Below are 26168 nucleotides of genomic sequence, written 5' to 3'. Positions count from 1 at the left end.
CAGCCAGTGAGCGGCCGATCCCTATGTGGGATCCGAACCCGGGGCCTTGGTGTTATCAGCACCGCACTCTACCGAGTGACCCCCGGGCCGGCCCCCGGTCATCTTTTTAAAAAAAAAAAAAACAACAAAAAAAAAACAACCAACCTTTAATTTTATTGATCTATTGTTATTTTTCTGAGATATATAAAACAGAAAAAAATAAGGAATATATAACACTCCAGTTTCTACCACTTGGCTTTAACAAATTTAACCATTGGCATACTTATAAAGCAAACCAGTTATTTCAGCAAGCAAGGAGTAACACTTATGTGAAAATAGAAGGATTGGTTGAATTCTTTAAAAGAAACCAGAAGACCCTCAGATCCTATCCTTTCTTCTAAAAGTCAGGATACTGCTCTTCCCCCACTATGCAAGAGAAATGGAGAGGTTAAATTAGACAAACTTTGGAAGTAGGAGCACTACAGAGGTCAGGGATGAGATATCATAGTGAAGACAGGGTAATATATTCAAAGTATTTCATAAGGATGAGGTGACTTCCTCTCCCTCAGACACACACATACACACCACAACACACACACACAGACACACACACCACACAACACACACACACACACAAACACAATCACCTCCCACTGCTAGGTTTTCAGAAGACTGGAATCCATCCTTACACAGAACAGGCATGAAATTAGGAGACTGGTGGATTCCTCCTGTAGGAAATTGGCAAAATTAAGAGAAAAGACCTTGAGAGAGATACCAGTAGATAAGCTTACAATACACCTCACAGCCTAGAAGTTTTGTGCCCAGACACACAGCACTTACAATTAGTTTTTCAGTCCCTCACTCTTGAATATGAATAGACAGCCAAGTTTCATCAGATTATTTGAGAAGCATGTAATATGAAATTCAAAGACCAAAACACATAATAGGAAATGAAAACAATGCCAAGGACAGATAAAAACTTCGAAAAAAATAGAAGTAATATTTATTATATGAGATGTTGTATAAAAATATAATAATGATTCAATAAAAGGAAACAATTAGATAAAATGAAGAGTTTGTAGAAATTAAAAATGTAATGGCAGATTTTACAAACATTAATGAGTTTTGGTAGATCAACTTGGTTAGAATAAAAAAATAATAACGATGATGACAGTGAGAATAATAAAAAAAACATAGTAGTTAACATGTTTTAAAGTGTTTTCCAACTGCCAGGCACTATTCTAAGCACTCTACACAATTAACATATTTAATCCCCAAAACAATCCTAAGAAGTAAGCACTACTATTAAACCCATTTTATAGATGAAGATTGAAGCACAAAGGTTAATTAACTTGTTCACAAAGTAAGTAAACAGCAGAGCCAGGATTTGAGTTTGAGAAGCCTCACTCTGTAGGTCTCTTAACTAATATACTATGTTGCTTCTTAAAGAGATGAACATGAGAGAGAAAATAAAACATTTAGAGAACTAGTCCAGAAGGTCAACATCCTAATAGGATTTATAGACAGAGAATAGAGAAAATACAGAAGAGGAAAATATCAAAGAAATAATCTATAATCTGAGAGAAAAATCCAGAACTGAAAAATAGGAGATTTTAGACTTAAAAATCCTTCTGAATACTTAAACTATGAATGGAAATAGACCTACAACAAGGTACATAATTCTCATATTTCAGAACAAGGAGGGACTAAAGAGGAAATCTGAACAGCTTCTGGGGACTGAGTGAGACTAGGTCAGGAATATGAATGATATCAGACTTTACAACAGCAACACTAGACTTTTCAGAGGGAAAGTTATTTTCAGCTGAGAATTCCATATTCAGCCAAACTAATGTTAAATTTGAGGGTGGAATTAACACATTTTTGGACACACAAAGTTTAAAAAAACTCTAATACCCCACTCTTCCTTTATACCACTATTCACTTTCAAGTTACTGGAGGATGTGCACCACCAAAACAAGTGATGAACTAATACATCTAAAGACTAGAGATCCAGGAAATAAGACTCTTTATGTAGGAGCAAAGTCAAGGCAATTGCTAGAATGATAAAGGAAAGTGCCAGAATATCAGCTGTGTAGACAACCGAAAGAGCAAGCAGTTGATTTGGAGTAGGAGGATGGAAGATTCCAGGAGGACCATGCTTAAATACACTGAAGAGTTGTTTTAGGTTTTTAGTAGAATGTTTGCAGATGAATTAGTATTGATACAGTTGGAAAAATGAAGCAATAATTAACTACAGAAAAAACAACAGGTGTACCAAAAAAAGGGGAAATAGAATCACAGGATGTTAAATATTGTGAATAAAAAATTATCATAATGTAAACACTGAATACTGACTTAACCAGGGAAGAAGATTTAAATATATTAAAAGGAGAAATAAAGAGTAAGAGAGAGAATGATAAAGAGAGGGAATGTTTGGGTGTGTCCTTATGGTATTATATGAGAGCTAAATCTTCATATTTTATGTAAAGATGTTAATAGACCTAAAAACTGTGTATAGTGGAGAAGAACAGTAAAGAAATATGAAACCAAATAAATGCCATAAGAAAGAGCTGATGGTGGTCTATACCAACCCTACCATCCCCAAATTCACCTTCATGTTAGTGTTAAAAGGAACAACTGCTATTAATATTAAATTATTTTAAAAAACCCTTTTATTTCACAGTATTGAGTAAGTTATGAAGTCTTAAAGAGTGTACTCTCTTTATCCTAAGAAAAACTGGCTCAAATATTTCCTTTCTCCATGAAGTCGTATGCTTCTAAAACTATCAGATTGGAAGAGCATTGGTGCCTGAGGCGAAGACAGCCCATTTAGGAATATCCATATCTGATGATAACTAACCAACCTAAGAGATCTTCTCTGAAGGGGAAGTTGTACCATTAGAGAAAAGGAATAAAATAGAGGAAACAGCAACACCCTGCCATCTCCTTCTTGCATCACATTAACTGATATTTATTTCTTCCTTCCAAACTGAAGGGGCATACTGTATTCACTATAAAATTCAACAGAGCAAAGAGAATATGACTTATCACTACTAGCATTCCCAGCATTATTCCTAGAATAGTGCTTTAGAAGTCTCAACTTCTAAAAAGTCTGTACAAAAATACCTTATGTGTCTTTATTTAGATAAGCCTTCCTCAATTATCAATTATTCTACTGTGAGATCATTAAGGGCAGGGACTATGTCTTAGTCATCTTTTCATCCTTCACAACTGTTATAAACTGAATGTTCGTGTCCCAAATTCATGTACTGAAGCCCTAACATCCAATGAGGTGGTATTTGGAGACAGGGCATTAGGGGAGTAATCAAGGTTAATTGAGGTTGTAAAGGTAGGACCCTGATCTGATAGGATTCGTGTCCTTGAAGAAACACCAGAAAGAGTTCTCTCTCTCTCTCTCTGCATGTAAAGAGGTCATATGAAGACACAGGGAGAAGGTGGCAGTCTACAAACTAGAGAGAGTGCTCTCACCAGGAACTGAATCTTGGCACCCTGAGCTTGAACTTCCCAATCTCTAGAACTGATATAATAGATTTCTGTTGTTTAAATCACCCAATTTAGGGTGTTTTGTTATGGCAGCCCAAGCTGACTAAGACAGATTTTGATATCAAAAAGTAGGGTGCTGCTATAACAAATACCTAAACATGTGAAAGTGGCTTTGAAGCTGGGTAATGGGTAGAGAGGCTGGAAGAGTTTTGAGGTTTATGTTAGAAATATGAATGTTAAGAGCAATTTGGATGAGGTCTCAGCATGCATTTTACGATTGGTAGTATATCATTCAGCCAGGCACATGTAAAAACTTGCTTGATATTCTTGGTGTGCAAGTAGACAAATGTAGTTCTTCAATGTTTCAGCCAAGGATCAATTAAGGAAGACCATGAATCCTGGCTTTTTAGAAAACTTCCATTGGTACTTCCTGAGAAAAAAAAGAAAGCATCTGCAACAATATTTGCAGAATGGATGTTAATGTTTTAGAATAAAATCTGATGTTTTAGAACACTAGTAATCTGAATGTGAAGAAATTTTATGAGTACCTCACACATTTTGCCCATCTTCTCTCTCTTAGCATACAAGTGTGATGTGACTTAAAAATAAATAAATCTAAGAAAACTCTTTTCAATAAAAATTAAATAAAAAATTCTAAGTGAAAAGAAACATTTTGTTCTAGTTTTTGAGGTAATGTTCTTTTCTCTTAGTGGTTCATAAAATAATGATGCATCTTAGAATTGATGGCATCTCAGATCTGATAAAATATGGTATTTCTTTAGTAAGTGGGCCAAAATTCCCTTTGCATCTCTGTTTTTAAGCACTACATCAATATATAACATGCTTTTATCCATTATGGTGTGGAAAATGTTATCATGCTGCTAATTTACCTAACTAAGACCTATGCGAACACCCACTTACTCTTCAGTATTTTTAGCATTCTTTTATAGCCAAACATCTGGAAAAAAAATACAAATACAAAAACAAAATAAAAATTTGGTCTATACAAATTAAGAATCATCAGTAGTGTGGTTTTTAAGTCTTGTGAAGTAGAGAATTAACCTATGCTAGAAACTGGATCCTAAGTCAAGAGTATCAGATCATTCCGTTTCTCTGAAAACAAAAAGAACTCCATTATATAAAACTTCTGTCTCGATGATTTCAATATTACTATTCATAACTCAAGTGAAAATTGTTTAATGAAAATGACAGCTTGGGGAAAAAAAGAAGGAATATTCTCATAATTTTGTCTTCTGATACTCAGATTTATTATGTAAGAGTTTATATTCAATGTTATCATATTCTGAAAATTTTAAAGTATGCCAACATTACCTACCCTGCTTACTGTGACTCATTGACCCTATCAGAGATCACTGCTAAAATCTATACCATTTGTTACAATGTCTGTTTCTAATCAAACAAAAAAATTTAATTAATGTTTTGATAAAATCTCTATTTCAAGAGAACACTCAGAATTAAACTCTATAATATTCAACTATTACAGCTGTCAATCACAGATCAGGGTCCTCCCTCACACTTTGGAAAATCCCTAGCCTTCGATTTTTAATCCAGAGCACCAACAGAATATACTGTGTGGTTGTTATATCCTTCTGACCTAAAAGAAAGGGTATCAGACTTTCAGTTCTTTTCTGCAGTGTGGTGCTTACAGTCCTCCTATTTGGTAGCAAGGGTCAGGATTAAATAAAAATAAAAAACAGACTTTATAAGTTCTATGCAGAAGGTCGAATGGAAAGAATAAAATTTGTCTTTTAATCAAATGAAACAGATTAGAAAATTAATACAAATAAAGAAAACGGCACTTCCATTGGACAGAAACAAGTTTTTCTACTTTAAAAAATCTTATATGAAACCAAATTATTACAAATTTCTAATGCCAAAATATACTCTAGTATTTAAGTATATTTTTCACCAGAAACATTTATCGTTATCCATGAGATGCTGTAAGTATAGTTCTTCCTTTTCAATTCATGCCTTTCTGTAATTACTGCTGTATTATTTTGTGGCCTTTGTTTTGGCAGATGCACACGCAAAATCTGATTCCAACAGTTTGACCCTTCTCACTTTTTATGTTCTCTAGGGCATAATAAAACCCAAGATACAATCCCTCAGCAGTTAATGAAGCTTAACCTCACACCCTCTTAATTATCAATGCATTACACCAACTATGGGCATCATACTCCTCTCTAAGCTATTTTACAATTCAGCAGAAGTACTACTGAGCTATTATGTAGCAACATAATCCATGCAGCATGAGAAATCCTTCTTAAAAATAAAATCTTTTGATCCTTGCAGGTTTTGGTAACTGTATAATTAATACTACTTAGGCATTATCCATGTATCAGTAAGTATATTCTATTTTATCAGTATGTTACTTTGTTGATTTTGTGGGTTTGTTTTGGCAACTTTTATTTTCTGAAGGTTGGAAAAGAGAAAAAAAAAAACAACCAAAGATATTATTTATTGACACCATAATTTGAATACAAAAGTAGTCTAGACATCCAACCTGAATATCCATATATTAAAGGTATATTCTCCACATCATCTTCATTTAAAATACTTAGAAGTATGGGGGAGGGGTGACTTTAGTTATTAAAAGCATTCAGAAAAATGTCATGGAATTATACGAAGTCAGAAAGTCAGGGGTATAGTTGATATTGCAGAAAAAAAGTTTCAAAATCTCATAGATTTTGAGATTAGTAATTAGTAAATTAACATATATCCATGCATATTTCAAACTAAATTCTGTACAGATCAGAATATGTCTTAGTGTAATTTAGATGTCTTTCTTGAATATAAGGGTGGTAAAATTACTGCTATTACAAGAAGAAAGGGTGAAAACACTTTCACAATGGAATATAAATATTATTTTAATAAATAACTTCTGTGTTAAGCTATTGATAAAAATTTTGCTTTTTATTTGGCAACTACATCGATTACATGAATCTGAAAATAGAAAAGGAAACCAGTGGGATAAGAACAGTGTTCTCAATATTTTTCTATTGATTCCTATCTCATTTCTCTTTAACATGTAAACCAGGAATGTGTTGGGAACATTGGATAATCTTTCTTTCATTTTTCTTGACTGAAATAGAGGAAAGGAGTAGGATAACATGAAGAACAGGAAACGGAAGTCTGCATTAAGTATTCAGAAATGAAGAGAAAGGATTATACTAATAAGAAATAAAAAACAATATTATCTTCATTTAAACACAAATCATAATCAAATTATTAAAAAAATATTACATTCTAGGGCCGGCCCGTGGCTCACTCGGGAGAGTGTGGTGCTGATAACACCAAGGCCATGGGTTTGGATCTCAAATTATTAAAAAAATATTACATTCTAGGGCCGGCCCGTGGCTCACTCGGGAGAGTGTGGTGCTGATAACACCAAGGCCATGGGTTTGGATCCTACATAGGGATGGCTGGTTCGCTCACTGGCTGAGCGTGGTGTGGACCACACCAAGTCAAGGGTTAAGATCCCCTTACCGGTCATCTTTAAAAAAAACAAAAACAAAATTACATTCTAAAGCATTGCATTTTAAAAAGTACCTCAAAGCAATTAGACATGTAATTAACCCCTGAGTTCTACCCCAATCTAGTAGCAAGGTTGAGAAAATGAGGGACAGGCAGATTTAAACTCCTTATCTAGGTTCTAGCAATATGTCTGCTAATACCATAAACACCACTCCAAGTCTTGACCAAGCCAGCTACATGCTTTCAATATCGCCTGTGGATGGCATTGACTTAAAAGAAGTTTAAAGGGAAATACACTGAGTTTCTTGGCATTTTGACATTACTAGTTTCCATAATTATTTTCTCATACATATAAAAATAAAACCATGAAGCTGTTAAGAACGTTTCATGTAGTCTATATTAATTTTATCGATTTCCCTACATATGTCAAATTAAGGTACAGATTTTATAAATTTTATATATCAAAATGTAAAAAAAAGCTGTATTATATACTACTTCAAAATGTCATCTTTACTTCAAACACATTTCTTAAGAAGAAAGCTAAAAATAAGGAATTCTATGCTTTCACTTAAGGAGAGACAAGGATGAACAGCTGCTATCTATTAATACTTCTAACCATAAAAATTGGAGTTTTCCTTTGGCAGCTTCCTTTAATACCGTCAATGTTTAATCTGGCTCAGAGTATATTGCACAACAATAAAACTCATACTCAGAGGGAAATTATAAGGTCATACCTTGCAAATAATTCTACAGTTAAGTTGAAAAGATCTACTAATTAAGTGACTACCATTGTTAGAAACGTGTGAACTTTGTGTGTGTATATTATGTGCATATTGTATATACATGTATGTATGTGTGTGTATGTTTGTATATATACATGAACAATGTGGTTCTTATAACAGTAAAAATCTTGGGACTGACCTTTCTACTCAATCACTGGTATTTGGAGGTTTAGTGTGACCATGTGCAATAATTCCCTTTAGCAAATGTTACTGTAAAAGGGTGGGTATAAACCTGATTTTAAGAAAATGTGATAAATGATTATCTACATTAAGCAAATAGGTTATACAATAATTATTTGAGTTACTGAAGGATTCTTATGTATGCAAAAGCTTCTCTTCAAAATTCCTTTAAATGTTCTTATTATGAACTAAAATAATTTCTGACAACCTTACATAACTAAAACATTTCTAAATATAATTATTTTAAAAGAAGTCAAGATAGTAACGATCTTTATTATCATTACTTCTTAAATACAGATGACAGAATTTTTTATTTTTTGGAAAAGAAGTATTCTAAAGTTTCAAGATATCTACTGTTGAAGAAATCTCCTCAATTAGGAATGGAATGAGGCATCATCTTCATTTAAGAGGCCCAGATCAGTTAAATTCCTAGCTCAGGAACATGCAACAAGTGTCTGGCCTTTTTTATCTGAATTCATCTCTTATTCTTCCAGAATAAACCCAGCTTATAGAGAATGTCACAAGCAAAAATCCTTAGGGTACTGTGGAGTACTTGGTTCACCACACTCATGAGACCAGGTATCACTTAATTTCTCTTAAACTTGAAAATTATTTTCTGTGGGACATTTGTTAATAGAACAAAACTGATCCTCTTTCTGCTCCTTGACTACTGAGGAGTGGAGGCAACTGGATAAAGGCATATAACAGGGTTTCCTTAATTCTATAGCAGACCGTATGTTACAATCTGTTTTAGGAAGTGTAAAGGTAAGAAACTTCACCTCATAGTCTCAGATCTATTCTCTATTTCCAATTTAAATCTTGTTTAATACTATCTGTCCATCCTGTTTTGGAAATCTAGCACAGACTTTTAGACACACAGTCAAGCTGTAGGATGAACATTATACAAATGATAAACACATTTCAAAGTCCTCTGATTTCATTAACACACCATAATTTGAGAAGATGGCTGTGGTGAACCAAGGCAACTTTCTGCAACTATCAGTTTCTGATTAACAAAACTTAAAATTTCAGGAAAGAAACACTGGCCACTGAAGGAATCATCCCAGCACTTGATGGAGAGAGAGCCCTATCTTCTTTGGGGTTTTCACACAGTGAAGGTATCTTTTTGCACATAATAAATTTCACAGCCTATCTGTTTAATCTAAGACTCTTGAGGGTGTGCTGCCTTTTTCCTTTCATGGCATCCTTCACTGTTTCATTTGGTGGGATAATATGTTAATTTGGGGAGCTGATGAAAAAGTATTTTCTTTTAGTTTTAATGGCTCTGGTTTTCAAAATTTGAAGTCATTTATCCCTCTCAAAAGGACTGAATACCCTTTCTTCTGAAAAGATAAAAGTATTCAGAAGAAAAATGAACTCCATTTTTAATATCCCCAATTCTGACTTTGTGTGCCTTCTTTTCAATAACGATAAAGCATTGATAAAAAATGATAAATGTATAACAGTCCCAAGATTGAAACATTTATTTTGAACATAACAATAATCATCTAAGGATTCACAACCACTCATTTTTTGTTAAAATAAATTTTTTTGAAAGTAAATTTGAAGCCTGGAATAAGTGCTTTAAGATTAAAAAAAAAGAAAACCCTAGATATTTCATTTTTAATTTGGAACTCTGGGATAAGGTAGCCAGGGTAAATATTATCCCTATCTTAATATGAAAGGTTAAGTGACTTGTGCAAGGTCTTGCAGCTAGTCAAGTAGTAACACAGAAATTAAAATCTAAACTAAGATTCCAAGTAAATTTCACCTTCTTGAGGATAAATGTCCTATCACAGTGTAAAGCATTTTTGCTATATGACTTAGGCAATTTTTCTGCATGCAAACTCCTTTCCTTTGTTGATTGATGCACAAACATCAATGCCAAGTGTGTGTTTATTTTAACATTATAGCAGCAATAATTCTCACTAGCTAGTGATAGAGAGGTGGACAGTGGGTTTACTCTCCTTTACATTTTATTTTTATCTTACATTTCCTTACTGGAAAATCAGGCACATGCCATCTTTAAAAGCTGGCTACAAATGTAGGTCACTGGAAGCAGTACTGAGCCTTTGCATGTTTTTTTCTTAGTCTTTTTAGTTTGCCAAAGAAGCTCTAACTGTGGCTGCCAGGGGAGAACTCAGAATTTTAAATAAGCTCTCACAGAAGCCAGGGGGAAAAAAAGATTGAAACCCTGGGGTCAAACAGCAAATTTCCGGCTCAACTAGCATTTCAGAATAGTAAGCTCTGAAAAGTATATAGATAGCCTGACAATTTTCTGGACAAATAAAATGTTGACAAAGAAATGAAGGGAACATGCTCTGATGTTCTGCCTTCAAAGGGCTCTTCTAATGTCTATACTTATACTATGGACAAAAGATATACAATGCTAAAATACTTTTAAGGAAATAGAATAAATATCATTATATAGCCTAAAAAAAGTAAAAAATGTATGGGAAAATATTATTTATAATGTATGGAGCATGCATAAATCTTGAAAAGTGGAATGATAAGAGGACCAGAAATAATTTTAAATCATTTATAACATGATTAATTGCTTTTGCTCTGAATCATAAGACTACAACTTTGGAGGTGAGTAAAATAAAAATGTTCAGTAGAGTATTTGGCCGATCAAGGGTTGTTTCTTTAACTTCATTCTTATAGCTGTCCCATTTTATTTTTGGCAGAACTAGGAAAACAAGGGCTGGATCTGAGATATTTTTGTATTCTATTCACTCAGAAATACCAGACTGTATTACAGTGTAGTAAGAGCAGACAATCGACAACTCACTGGATTCAGACTTCTAAATTTTGTTTTATGATCATGAATAACAACAGATGAATGACAAACACAGACTTTTTAATCTTGATACCAAATTAACAGAAGGAAAAGAAAACTTTGTAATAGTACTTCAAATTTTACATTGTTTAGCAAATAATAATGCTTCATCTAATTCTAAATCCAATAATATCTTTGATCTCAGTTAAAACCAAAAAACCAAATAAAGCAAAAGACATAAGGTACAATGAATCAGTCTTTAAGAAATGAGTTCAATAGTTGGGCAAAAGTCTGGTGTTTTGGGATACAAAATAATTATTTCAAATTATTAAGTTATTTTAATTTTTCTTATGACCTTAAAGTCCATCAGAAGGAATCCTAAAGATGCTAATGTAAATTTTCACATTTTATTGCATTGTTTCATTACGGAATATACTGTTGCTATGTTAATTCCTTAAATATTATATGTCCTATTTTTAATGAATTGTTATTTATTCTGTAATTTATGGGTTATAAAGTGAGTATTCATTTTCAATTATGAAAGATTTTCTATACATTAAATATGGAAAATCTCACCTTAATGGATTTTAAATTTGAATTATTTAATGCTATATTTGATGTTAAAAAATATTATATGCTGTAAGCCTTTAGTAAACACCAAGGTAGTTATAACATTCCTGCTGATAACCACGTACTTCTCCCGAGTACATATTTTTTAAAAATACAACTTTTAAGCTTGTTTAGAGCATCCTAACCACCCACTTTGTTTTAATTGCGCCTGATGTTGAACAGTACATATTGGATACAACAGATAACTCAAAAAGTTAATACAACAAGCCAAAAATTCACTCTTTGCTCTAGATGTTAGACACCTTTTCCTGCATGAATATTACCTATTTGGCATATCATCACTAGAAAATATTAAAAATTAATTTTTAAAATTGATCTTGATTATCATGAAAAAGCATTTAAATTTACTTCTGAAAATCATTTTATTTTCTCTAATTCTATAAATGTTAACACATAACATATTAAAATTATGAAAATATAATACAAAAATCTTAGCATTTTCAAGTTCTAAAGAAATGTTTGTGTGTGCATGTGTGTGTATATAATTTTTTTCATGAAAAAAGCAGTCTACTGATAAATGTTTAAATATTTTAACCTAATAATTTAGTTTTTACTATTTTAGAAAAAATTCCATAGAAAGTTTTCATGAAGAATACTCATCACTATATTTGAGATGATCAAGAATATTCCTTTAGATAAAAAAGTTAACTGAAAAATACTCACCATATGTGTTTTTAAAAGCTTTAACAACATCATGTATATTGTTCTATAGGATTTTTTAAGGGGTGTAATTTTTCAGTGTTACATCTTAATGCTGACTTCCTAAGGAGCTTTGACTACAATAGGCATGAATATGTTTTCAAAGGATGATGGATAAATTGCTGGGTGGTTATATAATATATCTTATGCAGTTGATAGGGCTTTTTATCCTTTACTAGTCTTTTAGCTACACACAGTTTTAAGATAATTATGGTCTATAAGATTGTCTTTTCCCTTTTCTAGTACCAGAAATATTTGCCTTGGTTATAGGTTCTAAAAATCCCCAATCACATATCATAAAATTAAAACTAAGCAACTATAGCATGTTTTTTCCCCCTGCATTGTATCTCTAAACTCTATTAATGCCTTGGTTTTGGTCTCTCATTGTTGGAGTGTTTGATAAAAAGAAAGTTTTAAGTATAACTATAATTGAGTTGGACATACTGAAATCCTGATGAAATATTATGTAAAAATTACTTATCTATATTAGTATTCAACATTGCATTTTAAATTAGAAAATCATTTTGTTTATTCTTTTCAGAAAAATATTAGAAACATTTTTACACTGATGTTATGAAGAATATAAATAATTTAAATTTTTATCAGTCATATTTTTCTAATCCAGTCTATTCTAAACATCTATAAACACTAACTGGACATCATTAAGTATGTATATGTTAAAAAATACTTCTTGTACTTTTTCATAGGGAAATGAGAATGGCATATTACTCTTTTAAATCAAATACAGTTTTACTATTCCATATCAAACATGTAAGAAATATAAAATGACAAGATTAGGAATTTAAGAAATATTATTGGTGAGGGAAGAAGATTGTATTAACTTAAAAAGCAGATATACCGGGCCGGTCCGTGGCTCACTCGGGAGAGTGCGGTGCTGATAACGCCAAGGCCTCGGGTTTGGATCCCATATAGGGATGGCCGGTTCGCTCACTGGGTGAGCGTGGTGCTGACAACACCAAGTCAAGGGTTAAGATCCCCTTACCGGTCATCTTTAAAAAAAATAAAAAAATAAAAAAAAAAATAAAAAGCAGATATATTTTTAGAATAGAGATGTATGAAAAACAAGAACACAATCAAAATTAAAATAGTTTAAAAATAGTTTAAAAATGAATCATTAAGTAGTTTTACTTGTTTAGGGAAATGTTAAGTGTGTATATTATTTGGCATATATGAAGGAATTTTGACTACTTTCAGTTCTCATCTATATTAGGAGTTTTAGTTAAAAGCAAGTAACGGCATTAAAATCAAAAGAGATAAATTCTTCCTGAAGATCACACACTCAACTTACGGTTAATTTAATATTGAACTTCACTGAATTTATTATTGATAAATATTCAATTGTCAGGTAAAGCAAACTTACTATTTAAATAAAAATAGCTTGTTTTAGACTACTCACAAAGAGAAAACTGAGATAAAATTTCAAAGTGTAGTATCAAATCTGCAATGTTATATAAAGTAAAACTAATGCTTAAGACCATTAGGTTTTTGTGGCAGCAATTATAATATCTTTGGTAATACATTCTAAACATACAAGATAAAGCATAACAAATGTGATGACACTAGAATACACCTGTGCTAGAGAGTAGAATGGTGGTTGTCAGGGGGTTGACCAACAGGTAGATGTTGGTCAAAGGTACAAACTTTCAGTTATAAGATGAATAAGTTTGGGGGTCTAAGATACAGCATGGTGCCTGTTGTTAATAATACTGTATGGTGTACTTAAAATTTGCTGAAAGAGTAGATCTAACCATCTGAATTAATGGCAACTCAATTCTTCTTTTGATTTTCATAACACCAAAAATGGTAATTATGCGAGGTGATGGATGTGTTAGCTAACTTGACTGTGGTAATCATTTCACAATGCATATGTGAGCGGCGGCGCTCCCGTCCGAGGGTTCGGATCCCACATACAGACCGGCTCCCGCTCACTGGCTGAGCGTGGCGCGGGAGCAACACCGAGGCTTGCGATCCCGTTGCCGGTCCCCGGTCTGGTACGGGGGCAACACTGAGGGTTGCGATCCGTTGCCGGACACGGAAAAAAAGACAAAAAAAACCAAAAAACAAAAAACAAAAAACAAAGAAAACCCTATACTAGTCCTGAGCAAGAAAGTCTTTTAAGACATTAAAAATTGTATTAGTCCTCTCTACAGAAACAGAACCAACAGGATGTGTGTGTGCGTGGGTGTATATACTGTGTGTAAATATGTGATATATATATATATATATATATATTTATATATATAACCCATATTAGTATAGACTATATATTATCTATCTGCCTGAAATCATTTAGATTTATTACTAGATTTATTATAAGGAACTGTCTCATGCAATTATGGGGGATGACAAATCCCAAGACCTTCAGGGTGAGTTGGCAAGCTGTAGACCCAGGAGAGTCAATGGTGTAGTTCCAATGCAGGTCCAAAGGCCTGAGACCAGGACAGCTGAAAGTGTGGTTTCAATCTGAAGGCTGGCAGGCTCAAGACCCAGGAAGAACTGATGTTTCAGTTAGAATCAGAAGGCAGGAAAAAAACCAATGTACAAAATTCAAAGATAGTCAGGAAGGAAAAATCCTCTTTTACTAAGGGGAGGGTCAGCCCTTTTGTTTTATTCAGGCCTTCAACTGATTGGATGACACCCACTCATATTAGGGAGTGCAATCTGCTTTACTCCGTCTATCAAATAAAATGTTAATGTCCTGCAGAAAACATTCTCACAGGAACACACAGAGTAATGTTTGACCAAATATGTGGGCACCATGTGCTCCAGTCAAGTTGACCCATAAAATTAATCATCACAAAGATTATATAATTTTACTATTTCCTTAAACTGTTCATATACATTAATATTCATTTGTCTATCCCATTGTAATAGGCAATAGAAATATAGCAGAAAATAAAACAGAGAAAAGGCTCTTCCCTCATGGGGAAGATACACAATAAAGAAATACTGAAGTAAATTGTAAAGTATACCAGGTGATGGTAAGTCCGTGGAGAAAAATAAGGCAGATAAGAGGATCAGGGATCTGAGAAGTGGGAGTAGAGATTAAAAAACTAATTAGTGCACTGAGGTTAGGCACTGCTGAGACAGCAACATTTGAGCAAAATCTAAAAGAAGCAAGACCTTGGCAAAGGGAATAATAAATCCATTAGTACAAATTTTAGAGCATGCCTAGCAGGCAAGAAAGTTCATGTATATAGATTAAAGTTGAGGGAGATATTAAGTAATGAAGTCAGACAGGGAATGGGGAGGTAACAGCACATTAGCTAGGTGCTTAGAAACCATTACAAGGACTGTGGACTTTGTCTTCTGGAGAGTTTTGAGTAGATGAGTGATATAATATGACTTACATGTGAAGATGATAACTCTGGATACTTGGGTGAGAAGAGACTGAAGAGAAGCAAAGTAGAAGCAGGAAGGCCAAGCAATAAATAATTTAATTTAGGTTCAAAGTAGTCGTATTTTGGAAATATTTGGATTTCCTGAGAAACTGGATGAGAGGACTAGGAGAAAAAGAGTTAAGGATGAATCCATGGTTTTAGCTTGAGCGAACAGAACTGAGTTGTCATCAATTCAGATGGGAAAGACTGAAAAAGGAACAGATTTGGGGAGAGCACTTCAGGAGTTTGGTTTTGAACATGTTAAGTCTGAGATCTCCTGTAGACACACAAATAAGATGTAGAGTAGACAGTTCGATATACAACTACTTATTATACAATAAAAGTAGGCAGAAGGAGTTCAAGATAGGTCCAGGAAGACATATAAATTTAAAAGTCATCAGCATATAAATAGTACTGACATTTTTGGGACATAATGTGAAGAATGTGATTAGCAAGAAAATATGGATAGAAAAGATAAGTTATCTATGGACTAAGTCCTAGGATGCTCCTATATTAAAAGTTTGAGAAGATAAGTAGAAACTAGCAAAGAAGAATGGGAAAAAGTGGCCAGTGAGGTAGGAGGACACCAAAATAGTGGGGTATCCTGGAAATGAAGGAAGGAAAGTGTATCAGGGAGAAGGAAGTGATCAATTATATCAACTGCTGTTGATAGGCTAAGGTAGATGAAGCCTAAGAAATGGCCACAGTAATATACAGTCCTGTAAATAAAATATCCCAATTTTACCTACATCAGAATTGCTAGGTACACCAAAGCAAAGGGAAAGAAGTTTGATGATTTTTTCCCCCTTATTAGAAATCTGCGTGCCAACCTAGTCCCATATCTTTTACTTATAAAATTGAGTACATCACATGTTTGGAAGACTTTCACAAGGTCAGCTGTTACCCTTATTTCATGAAAGAAGAAGTAATGTACATAAAGGTTGCTGAAGCTATTAAAAAACAGCAGAACTGGGACTTGAGTCGAATGTATTTACTGATTCTGAAATTCTGCATTTTGGAAATAGCTTTATTATGGTATAACTGATACACAACAAACTGCTCATACTTAAAGTGTATAATTTGGTAATATTTTACAGAGGTATAGACCTTTGAAACCATTAATACAATCAAGACAATGAATATATCCATCACCCTCCCAATTTTGCTTTTTTCCCATTTATTATCTCCTTCCTACCATTAATTCTTGTATCTTTGCAAAATAAGAAAACAAAGTCTTTTATATTTACTCATTAGATCCAAATATCTGTTTAGTATTATTTTGCTTTTATATGAAAGACTTTTTTAAACATTTCTTATAGTGCAGGTCTGGTTGTGATTAATTCTTCCAGATTTTAACATCTAGAAAAGTCTTTATCTTGTTTTCACGTAAAAACAGCTTTTTTATTTTAAAATTATCTTTGTTTTTGAAAGATATTTTTGTTGAGTATAGAATTCTGGATTGATTGCATCTTTTTCTTTTCTTTTAGTTTTTTGAAGACACCTCCATAGTTTACTCGCTTACATTGCTTGCAACTAAAAGTCTGCTGTCATCTTTATCTTTGGTCCCATCTATGTAATGTGCTTTTTCCCTCTGGCCACTTTCAAGACTTTCCCTTTATCACTAATTTCAAGGAATTAGATTATAACATGTCTTGATGCTGTTTTCTTTAGAACTTTTAAACTTGGGGATTGCCAAGCATCTTAGAATTGTGAGTTTATAATTTTCATTATTTTTGGAAAATTTTCATCCCTTATTTCTTCACGTATTTCTTCTGTATCACCACTTTCCTCTTCAAGGCATCCGATCCCATATTAGGGCACTTTTAAGTTATCCTACAGCTCACTGATGCAATAATCTTTTTTTTCCTGTCTATTTTCCATGTTTTATTTTGGATAATTTCAAATTCTATGTCTTCAAGTTCATTACTCTTTCATTTTTCATGTTGAAGGGACACCTGCATGCCCATGTTTACTGCAGCTCTATTTACAATAGTCGAAATACGGAACCAACCTAAGTGTCCATCGATGGATGACTGGATAAGGAAAATGTGGTGATATATACACAATGGAATACTACTCAGCCAGAAAAAAAGAATGAAATTCTGCCATTTGCAGCAACAGGGATGAGTCTGGAAAAAAATATTGTTAAGTGAAATAAGCCAGACAAAGAAAGAGAAATACTGCGTATTCTCACTTATAACTGGGTGGAAAGAAAGAAAGAAAGAAAGGATGGAAAGGACAGAAAGAAAAGAAAGAAAAGAAAAGAAAAGAAAAGAAAAGAAAGAAAGAAAGGAAAAGAGACCAAAACAATACATTGAACTTTCAGAAGTTGAAAACAAACCTAAGGATACTAGAGATGGGGGGATGTGGCGGGGGGTGGGGGATGGGGAAGAATAAGTTGGGTAAAAGGCATAAAGAAAAATCATGATTTGTAATAATAATATGCTTATAATAAACAATATAAAGTGTCTAGTCTACTTTAATACCTTCAAATGTATTTCCCATTGCAGACACTATAGTTTTCATCTCTGGAAATTCAATTTGTGTTTATAGTTATATTTTTCACATCTCCACTTAACATGACCAATCTTTCCTCTAGCTTACTGAATATTTAGAATACAGATATAATAAAAGCTTACATTTTTATCTACTAAGTTTATCATCTGCTTCATTTCTTTTTTATTTTAATTAACTCTTATCCTTATTATAAATTGTATTTTCTTGCTTCTTAGCATGCCTACTAAGTTTTAATTGGATACCAGACATTGTATCTTTTATTCTGTAGAGTATTTGATATTTTTGTATTGCTGTTAATATTTTTGAGCTTTGTTCTGGGACATAGTTAAATTACTTGAAAACAGTTGATGGCTGCAGTGCAGCCTTCTAACACCAAGGTTATAACTTTGGATCCTCATACTGGTCAGACAACCAAAAAAAAAAAAAAAACAAAAAAACCCCAGTTGATTATTTCGGTCCTTGTTTTTAAGCTTCACTAGGCAGCAGCATTTATAATCTAGGGATAATTTTGCCTCCTAGCAATGCAAAACTTTTCTACATACTCTATCTGATTTCCATTCTGGCATGTGAGAATGGGAACTATTTTTAGCATGGGAGATTGTTACTTTTAATATTTTCAGGTGGTTCTTTTCCTAGCCTCAGACAATTTCCTTATATGCATGTACAGATGAATACTCATCTGAAGACTAGTGAGAAACCCTGTGCACAACTCCAAAGCTCACTCTATATGCAGCTCTCCCCTTTCATGTATTCTGTTTTGTAAATACTAATTTCCTTGGCCTCCTCGCACTCCTAGCTCTGTCCCCTAAGGTCGACTTATCCTGAGTTCCTGTTCCTGCATCATGTCTTGGAAAGCTAGGGAACTTATAGGACTCACCTTTGTTTTACATATTTCAGGAATCACTGTCCTTCATTGTCTGATGCCTGATATTTTGAGAGCTGTTTTTTCATATATCATGTGCTGTTTTTTCGGTTGTATCAGGCATAAGGAAAAATCTGGCCCTTATTAATTTATCTTGGTCAGACGTTTGCAATTGGGTCAGAAATGGTGCAACTTTCGGCCGGCCCGGTGGCACACTGCTACAGTGCGCCGCTTGAGAAGCGTGGCAGCGCTCCCGCCGAGGGTTCAGATCCCACATACAGACTGGCCGCTCACTGGCTGAGCGAGTTGCGGGAGCAACACTGAGGGTTGCGATCCCGTTGCCGGTCCCGGTCCGGTACGGGCGCGACACTGAGGGTTGCGATACGTTGCCGGTCACGAAGAAAGACAAAAAGGAAAAAAAAAAAAAAAAGAAATGGTGCAACTTTTTAAGTCTTTATTTTCTTTTTTACTCTAGTCTTGTATTTTTTCACCATGCCATAAAATTGTTCTATGAATAAGTGTTTGTAGAACCTAACTATTTGCATATATGACTGAGTATTTTTAAAAAGCCTGATAAAAAGGTATTTTTTCTTTTGTAACTTCAGAATCCTTCACATAATCTAAAAAAGGATTGGTAAAGTACACTGAGATTTTAAATACTGACTTGTACGAATTCAAGGTACCTAAGAAAGATGTTACGGATTAATTTTGAAATAAAAAAACTGTAGTTATTTAAAATAAAATGTACATGTACACATATTAGGTTTTAAATCAGCTACTTAGGTTGGAGGAGGCAAGAAAGAAAAATAAAATAAAATATTTGATTTAAAAAAGCATGTATAGACCTTCTTGCTTCTGGCCTGGTGAAATTTTCCTATAATGGCTATAAGGATGTTTGATATAAAATCTTAGGCACAGTATGTTGTGGAACATGCCACGAAGAACCTGTAAAGTTTCCTTTGGCAGTGCTCCTAGAAAATGTAGTACTGTCCAGAAATGGCCAAGATGATTAAAAGCAGAAAAAAAGAACAAAAGGAGAAATAAAAACATCAAAAAAATATTGCAAAAGCTAAACAACTAAAAAAATACTGAAGGAAAAAATATGACCTGCAACCAGAGGAAAATCAATTATACAAAGGCTTTTCCTTTGGATTTATGTTAGTATTATTTAATAAGCAAAGTCTGATTCATATGAAAGAATCATGTTAGTTTTGACCTTAGTATTATAGTAACTTTTATGCTTGGGTGTAGAAGATTGTTGGTGTCTGTTGACAGCTACTGTGAATTAGTATTTATAATGCTGTGAATTCCTTATAAGTGACTTACTCATTTGCTATTTTGTAGAACATGTATGAAAAAAAAATAACTTCGGATTATAAACTCTATTCAAATAATGGCTTAAATTGGGGTCCTGTTCTGGACAAAGGAATTAACAATTCTACAAGTTAGAATTGTCCTGTCTGAGGTAAAAAGTGTGATTTGGCTCAAAAAGGACACAGAACATTAACCACATATTTTATCATTTTTGCTTTGACTTGGAAGAGAATTACTTCTGATATTCTCAAAGCAAAATAATATTAAATAAGTACTTCTAATTTCTATATCTTTCTTCTGATTCATACATTTAGCATACTGGAAATAGAATTATCAGATATTCTGCAGTTGTTTTTTCTTTATCTAATTTTTTTCAGTTCTCTTATTATCATGACTATGCAGAACATTACCTACTGTATATAAGAATTTTTGTTTTTATGAACATTTTAATTTTCTTAGATATTTTTAGAATAAAACTATGACTTAAAACTTGCAATAAAAATACCAAATATTGTAGTGCCTTGGAACCAGTTTACTCTTGCTTGTACTAAGTAGAAATGTAAAATATTAAAATTGTCTTAGATAATTTGCTAATTATATAGATACCACTTTTGTTTTTATTCCATTATTTGTTTAACTCATATGGTATGATTTCCTATACTTTGATCTTACAGTTTCAAGGTGAAAATTAAAATTTCAACTTTCTTTTAAGGGATTCTGAAGGGTAACAGGTAAGTCATATTTTGTGAATAGCAAAGAAAGGCTTAGATTTTGGAAAATCTGCTTGGGCACAGTAGTAATTGGGATGAAAATAGACTAATTATGTCAAATTAGAATGTTATAATTAGAAGTAAAGAATTAAAGAATATTTCACCCTTTCTTCAGTAAGTAGTGCAAACTGGAACTTTTTGCTATTAAACATGACTTTTATAAATGTATGTTCCAACAATTTTTAGTTAGTTTTTAATAGCTTTTTAGTATTTCCCCCTCTGATATGAATTTTAAGTTAAAAAAATTGTCTAAGAACACTAATTTAAAATGAAACTCTAAGTTTAAATTAATTGAATATTTTTCATTGAGATTAAAATTGTATGGTTCCATTAATGCATTTAAATATAGTACATATATGTAAACATAGATCTTGTTTACATATATAAACAATATTTCTTTCATGAAATGTTCAAAGTGCAATATTGAATTAGTGTATTCTATACCTGTAAAATGTCAGCAGGGTCTTCTTTAGCAGACGCGACCAACAAAGTATGCCCGTTGATGATTCCCTCTGCCAAGAAATACTTGAAGAGCAAAGGTGAGTAAATATTATATTTATCCTCTTCTGTAAAAAAGAAAAAAATTACAGTCAGAATCCTATCACATACCAGCAATGCACATAGTTTACAATTTTTCTCCTGAAAACAAGTACATGAGGTAGGGCAATAATTGTGTCTTCCTAAAGCACGGTTAGACAGTCTAAGAAACTTGTCAAGGTAGTCAATGAGAAGTAGGGACTTGTAACAGAGACTTTCTAATTCCAAAGATCATTCTCCAGCTACTACACCATTCTTATATCTACAAAACTTAGAGGATTATGTATGATCATAATATCAAGGAAATCAAAGAGTATTTTTTTTCTTTACTAAAATCCAGGGCATTTTCTCAGGCACTGCACCTAAAATGGTAATCTTAAATGGTCATTATGGCCTGCCAACCAGTCTGTAAAGTCACACCTCATATCTTTCATGTAATAATAATTAAGCACTTAATGTATGTGTAGTCTGATGATTACTGTTTATAAAATTTGCAAAAATAGTACTACATCTACTATCTGGTTTTGGGTTTAAAGTCCAACAATTATTTAAAACTGAAGATTTTAGAAGGCAAGTCAGGCATGAGGAAGTAACTGCTTCAGCTAAACTTGACCCGGTTACTAGAGGTGGGAAAGGAGGAGTAGGAGGATCGGGATTAGGGAGTAACTGGGTAACGGACACAAAGAATAATTACAATTTGTAATGATGAACCTGCTAGTAATATTGATTTGATCATCACATGTGATATATAAATACTGATAGTCAATTCAGTACCCTATAAATATGTGTAATCAATTACGTTTCAATTAAAAAAATTTAAAAAAGAAAAAAATTGAAGATTTTAATTTTATAGAGTCCTTAAATTTGTACTAAATGTTTTCCTGGTAAACAATCCATTTGCTTTTTATTACTTGCTCATCCCCCCCTTTCTTTCTGAATTTTAATGATTAAATAATGAATTAGTAGATTTCTTAGGCAAAAATTGTTATATTTTTGAGATGTCATTACATAATGAAAACAGCTTTAGTTTACCTTTGTACTCTTAATATTACTGATAAGCTACATGCCTATAATTTCATATCTTTCTTTTAATAGTTCGAACACAACAGAAAGACAAGAAACACAGGTAAATTGTCTAAAAAAGACAGTAGCCATTACTAATTTACTCATTAAATATTAATTGATTCCTATATCAGGCATCACTAATATTTATAAAAATCAAACTATTGAAAACATTCCTAAGGAGGTTTGAACTTGTGGTAATATCAACATGAAGTTATTGTACAAAACCTCCTGCAGCTATAATTATAATCCTGGTCAAATACCATTTTAAAAATAGCTATTGAAGGCACTGGAAAGCAATGAAAAGCAGGCAACAACAACCGCAGAGTTTCTTTTGAAAGACAGTAATCACGACATGTAAGAATTTCAAGTTTATGGCTTTTTTGCCTAAGAGTGTTTCTAATTTTCCTTAGCACTGGCAGCATTAAATCATATCCTTTCCAGCTTGAGGTGACAGAATTCAAAGTTCAGGGTTGTCAACATAGCTGAAAATTTAGGGTGAACATCCTGAAAATAAGAGAGCTGCAGAAGGATTGAGATCCTAGAATATTATTATCAACTGTGCCCAAACCCCTGGCAGACCACTAAGCTAAGCATGAGTGGGAAGAAGAAATAGCAAGCAGAAAAGAGAATGCAGGAGAAGTTAAAAGACAACTCAATCATGTGAGATTTGCATGTTTGCTACTTTTCTGAGAGCATACATTTCACAAACTGAGAACCTTGAACTGTGGAAGGCTGATGTCTTATTGACTTGAGTTGTGAGAGGACAGAACTCAAGGTTGAGAATCAGAGAAAGTATGAGTCCTAAAATCTGAGTATAAGTTCCGTTCAAATATTTAATTGTCTAGTAAACTATGTGATTGCAGTGGAGAACCATGATCAATCTAAAAAGGCAACATCTAAAAGCTGGAAAAATTGAGCAGAGATATCATCTGCTACATAGTATAATGAAGTGAAAGTTAATAATTAAGCATAGGCAAGTTAACTGTCTATTAGAACAAAAAAACCCCAGAAATCCTCAGAAAAACGTAATGTTATTCAGAGTCACTATAACACATTATTTACAATGTGCAATTTTCACCTCCAAATTACTGAATATGACCCATACTAATGAAAATTTTTCCTCCAGAAACTGACTCCAAATGGGCTCAGAAGTTAGATTTAGCAGAAAAAGATTTCAAGACAGCTATTATAAATACGTTCAAAGAATTAAAGGAAAGTATATTCAAAGAAAATGAAAGAAAAAGTAAATGATTTTACCTAAAAAATAAAGAAGAAAAATCAGTGGAAGAAAAACTGGACCAAAGAAAAGAAGAGAGAACAAATCAATGATACCCAAAACTGGTTTGATGAAAAGATCAATAAAATTGATAAACCTCTGGCTAGGCTGATAAAGAATAAAAAGAAATAAGCCAGAGATTACCAATACTGAGAATGACATAGAAAATTTCACTACAGGTTTTATAAACATTGAAAGCATTAATATAGTATTATGAACAACTCCATGCTAAAATATTTCACAACTAGAAGAAATGGAAAAACTCCTTGAAGGATACAGATTATCAAGTATAATAAAAGAAGAAATAGAAAACCAGAATTAATTTCAAATTTAAAATTATTCCTCCTTTCCCCTCTACACACACACTCTTCAGGCACAGGAAACTTGATTAGTAAATTCAATCAAACATTTTAAGGAAGAAACAATACCAATATTTAACAAACTCAGAAAAAAGGAAGACTCACTTTACAGGCCCATTACTACCCTAATACCAAAACCAGGAAAAGAGTAAAAAAAACCCTATAGACCATTACCTACAATTAAGGAAATTATAACAGTGCTACTTGTACTTTTTCAGAAAAGAGGAAAGGGTAGAAAGAAACACTTCCAAACTCATTTTATGAGGCCAGTATTATCCTAATACCAAAACCAGACCAAAATATTGCAGGAAAAGAAAGCTACAGACTAAAATGCCTCATGAACACATATGAAAATAATTCCTTAAATATCATAAAACCAAATCAGTACTATATAAAAATAATAATACGATATAGTATGACTAAGAGACATTTATCACAGAAATGCCAGTTTGATTAATGATTTGAAAAATTGGTAGAAAGAAACACTTCCAAACTCATTTTATGAGGCCAGTATTATCCTAATACCAAAACCAAACCAAAATATTGCAGGAAAAGAAAGCTACAGACTAAAATGCCTCATGAACACATATGAAAATAATTCTTTAAATATCATAAAACCAAATCAGTACTATATAAAAATAATAATACGATATAGTATGACTAAGAGACATTTATCACAGAAATGCCAGTTTGATTTATGATTTGAAAAATCAATGTACCATAATAACAGATTAGAAAAGAAAAACCACATGATCATTTCAATAGATACTGAGAAAGCATTTGACAAAATTCAACAGCAATCCCTAAGAGAAATTATAGCAAACAAGGAATAGAATGAAATCTCTTCAACCTGGTAAAAGGACCTACAAAAAACCTATAGGTAAAAGCATACTTAATGGTAAGGTGGAATGTTTTCATCCTGAGGTTGGGAAAAATGAAAGTATATCCAGTGACCATTTCTAGTCAATATTGTACAGAAGGTCTCAGTCATGTGTCTTAGTCTGTTTCTGTCGCTTATAACAAAATATCTGGAACCGGGTAATTTATTTTTTTTTATTTTAAGAAGTCCAAAGTCCAGGGAACACATCTGGTGAGGTGACACAACAACAATGCATGGTGTCACATGGAGAGAATGGCAGAGCACAGAGATTAACTTCCTCATTCACTCTCTTTTTAAAACCACCAGAACCACACCCATTACTCCAAGAATGGATCATTCTATTCACAAGGGTACAGTCCTTACAATACAATCAACTCTTATAATTACCATAATAGATTTCCTACCCTCTTAACCCTGTCACAGTGGGGCTTAAGTTTCTAATACATGGACCTTAGGGGACACAATTCAACCCGCAGCACCATGTAATAAGCCATGAAAAATAAATGAAAGGCATACAGATTGAAAGAGATGAAGTAAAACCATTTTTATTTGCAGACAACATGACCACATGCTTAGGAAGTCTTAAGGAATCTACCAAAAAGCTACTAGGACTATAAGTCAAGGTTATCTAGGTTGTAGCATGGAAAGTCAATATATAAAAATCAACTGTACTTTTACATACAAGAATACTTCAAAAAGCTCATTGAAAAATAAAATTAAAAGATAAAATGATTCTTTCCATGAACTTTTTGAAGTACCCTCATACTAGTAACAAATACTAGAAACTGAAAATTTAAAAATTCTACTCATTATCAATTCCAAAAACATTAAAAATTTTGGATGAATTTAACAAAATACATGCATGAACTAGCTCTACATAGAAAAGTACAGAATACTGTAAGAATAAGTAAAAAAGACCTAAATAAATGGAGAGATGTATCGTCTTCATGAGATGGAAGACTCAAATCTTCAATCTGACCTATAGATTTAATGGAATCCCAATGGAAATCCTAGAAAGGTTTTTGAAGAAATTGACAAGCTAATGCTTAAATTTACATAGAAATCCAAAGCTCATACAATAGCCAAACAAATCTGAAAAGAACACAGAGGACTCACTATTTGATTTCAAGACTTGTTGT

General features: G+C 32.9%; 1 protein-coding gene across 1 annotated transcript in view; it reads right to left on the bottom strand.

The window, feature by feature from the left end:
• Positions 1-26168, bottom strand: part of ELP4 (elongator acetyltransferase complex subunit 4) — a gene marked incomplete at its 3' end in the record, with an annotated part of 116599 nt that overhangs the window by 58513 nt on the left and 31918 nt on the right. The window contains exon 3 of the mRNA XM_008574745.1: positions 21357-21478. Coding sequence (XP_008572967.1) covers positions 21357-21478 — 122 coding nt within the window. The remainder of the gene's footprint in view (positions 1-21356; positions 21479-26168) is intronic.

This window comes from Galeopterus variegatus, unplaced genomic scaffold, assembly GCF_000696425.1.
Source record: "Galeopterus variegatus unplaced genomic scaffold, G_variegatus-3.0.2 Scaffold1095, whole genome shotgun sequence".
In the NCBI taxonomy this organism is placed as follows: domain Eukaryota; kingdom Metazoa; phylum Chordata; class Mammalia; order Dermoptera; family Cynocephalidae; genus Galeopterus; species Galeopterus variegatus.
Note: the sequence above shows the minus strand (reverse complement) of the source record. Positions and strands in the feature narration are given on the sequence as shown.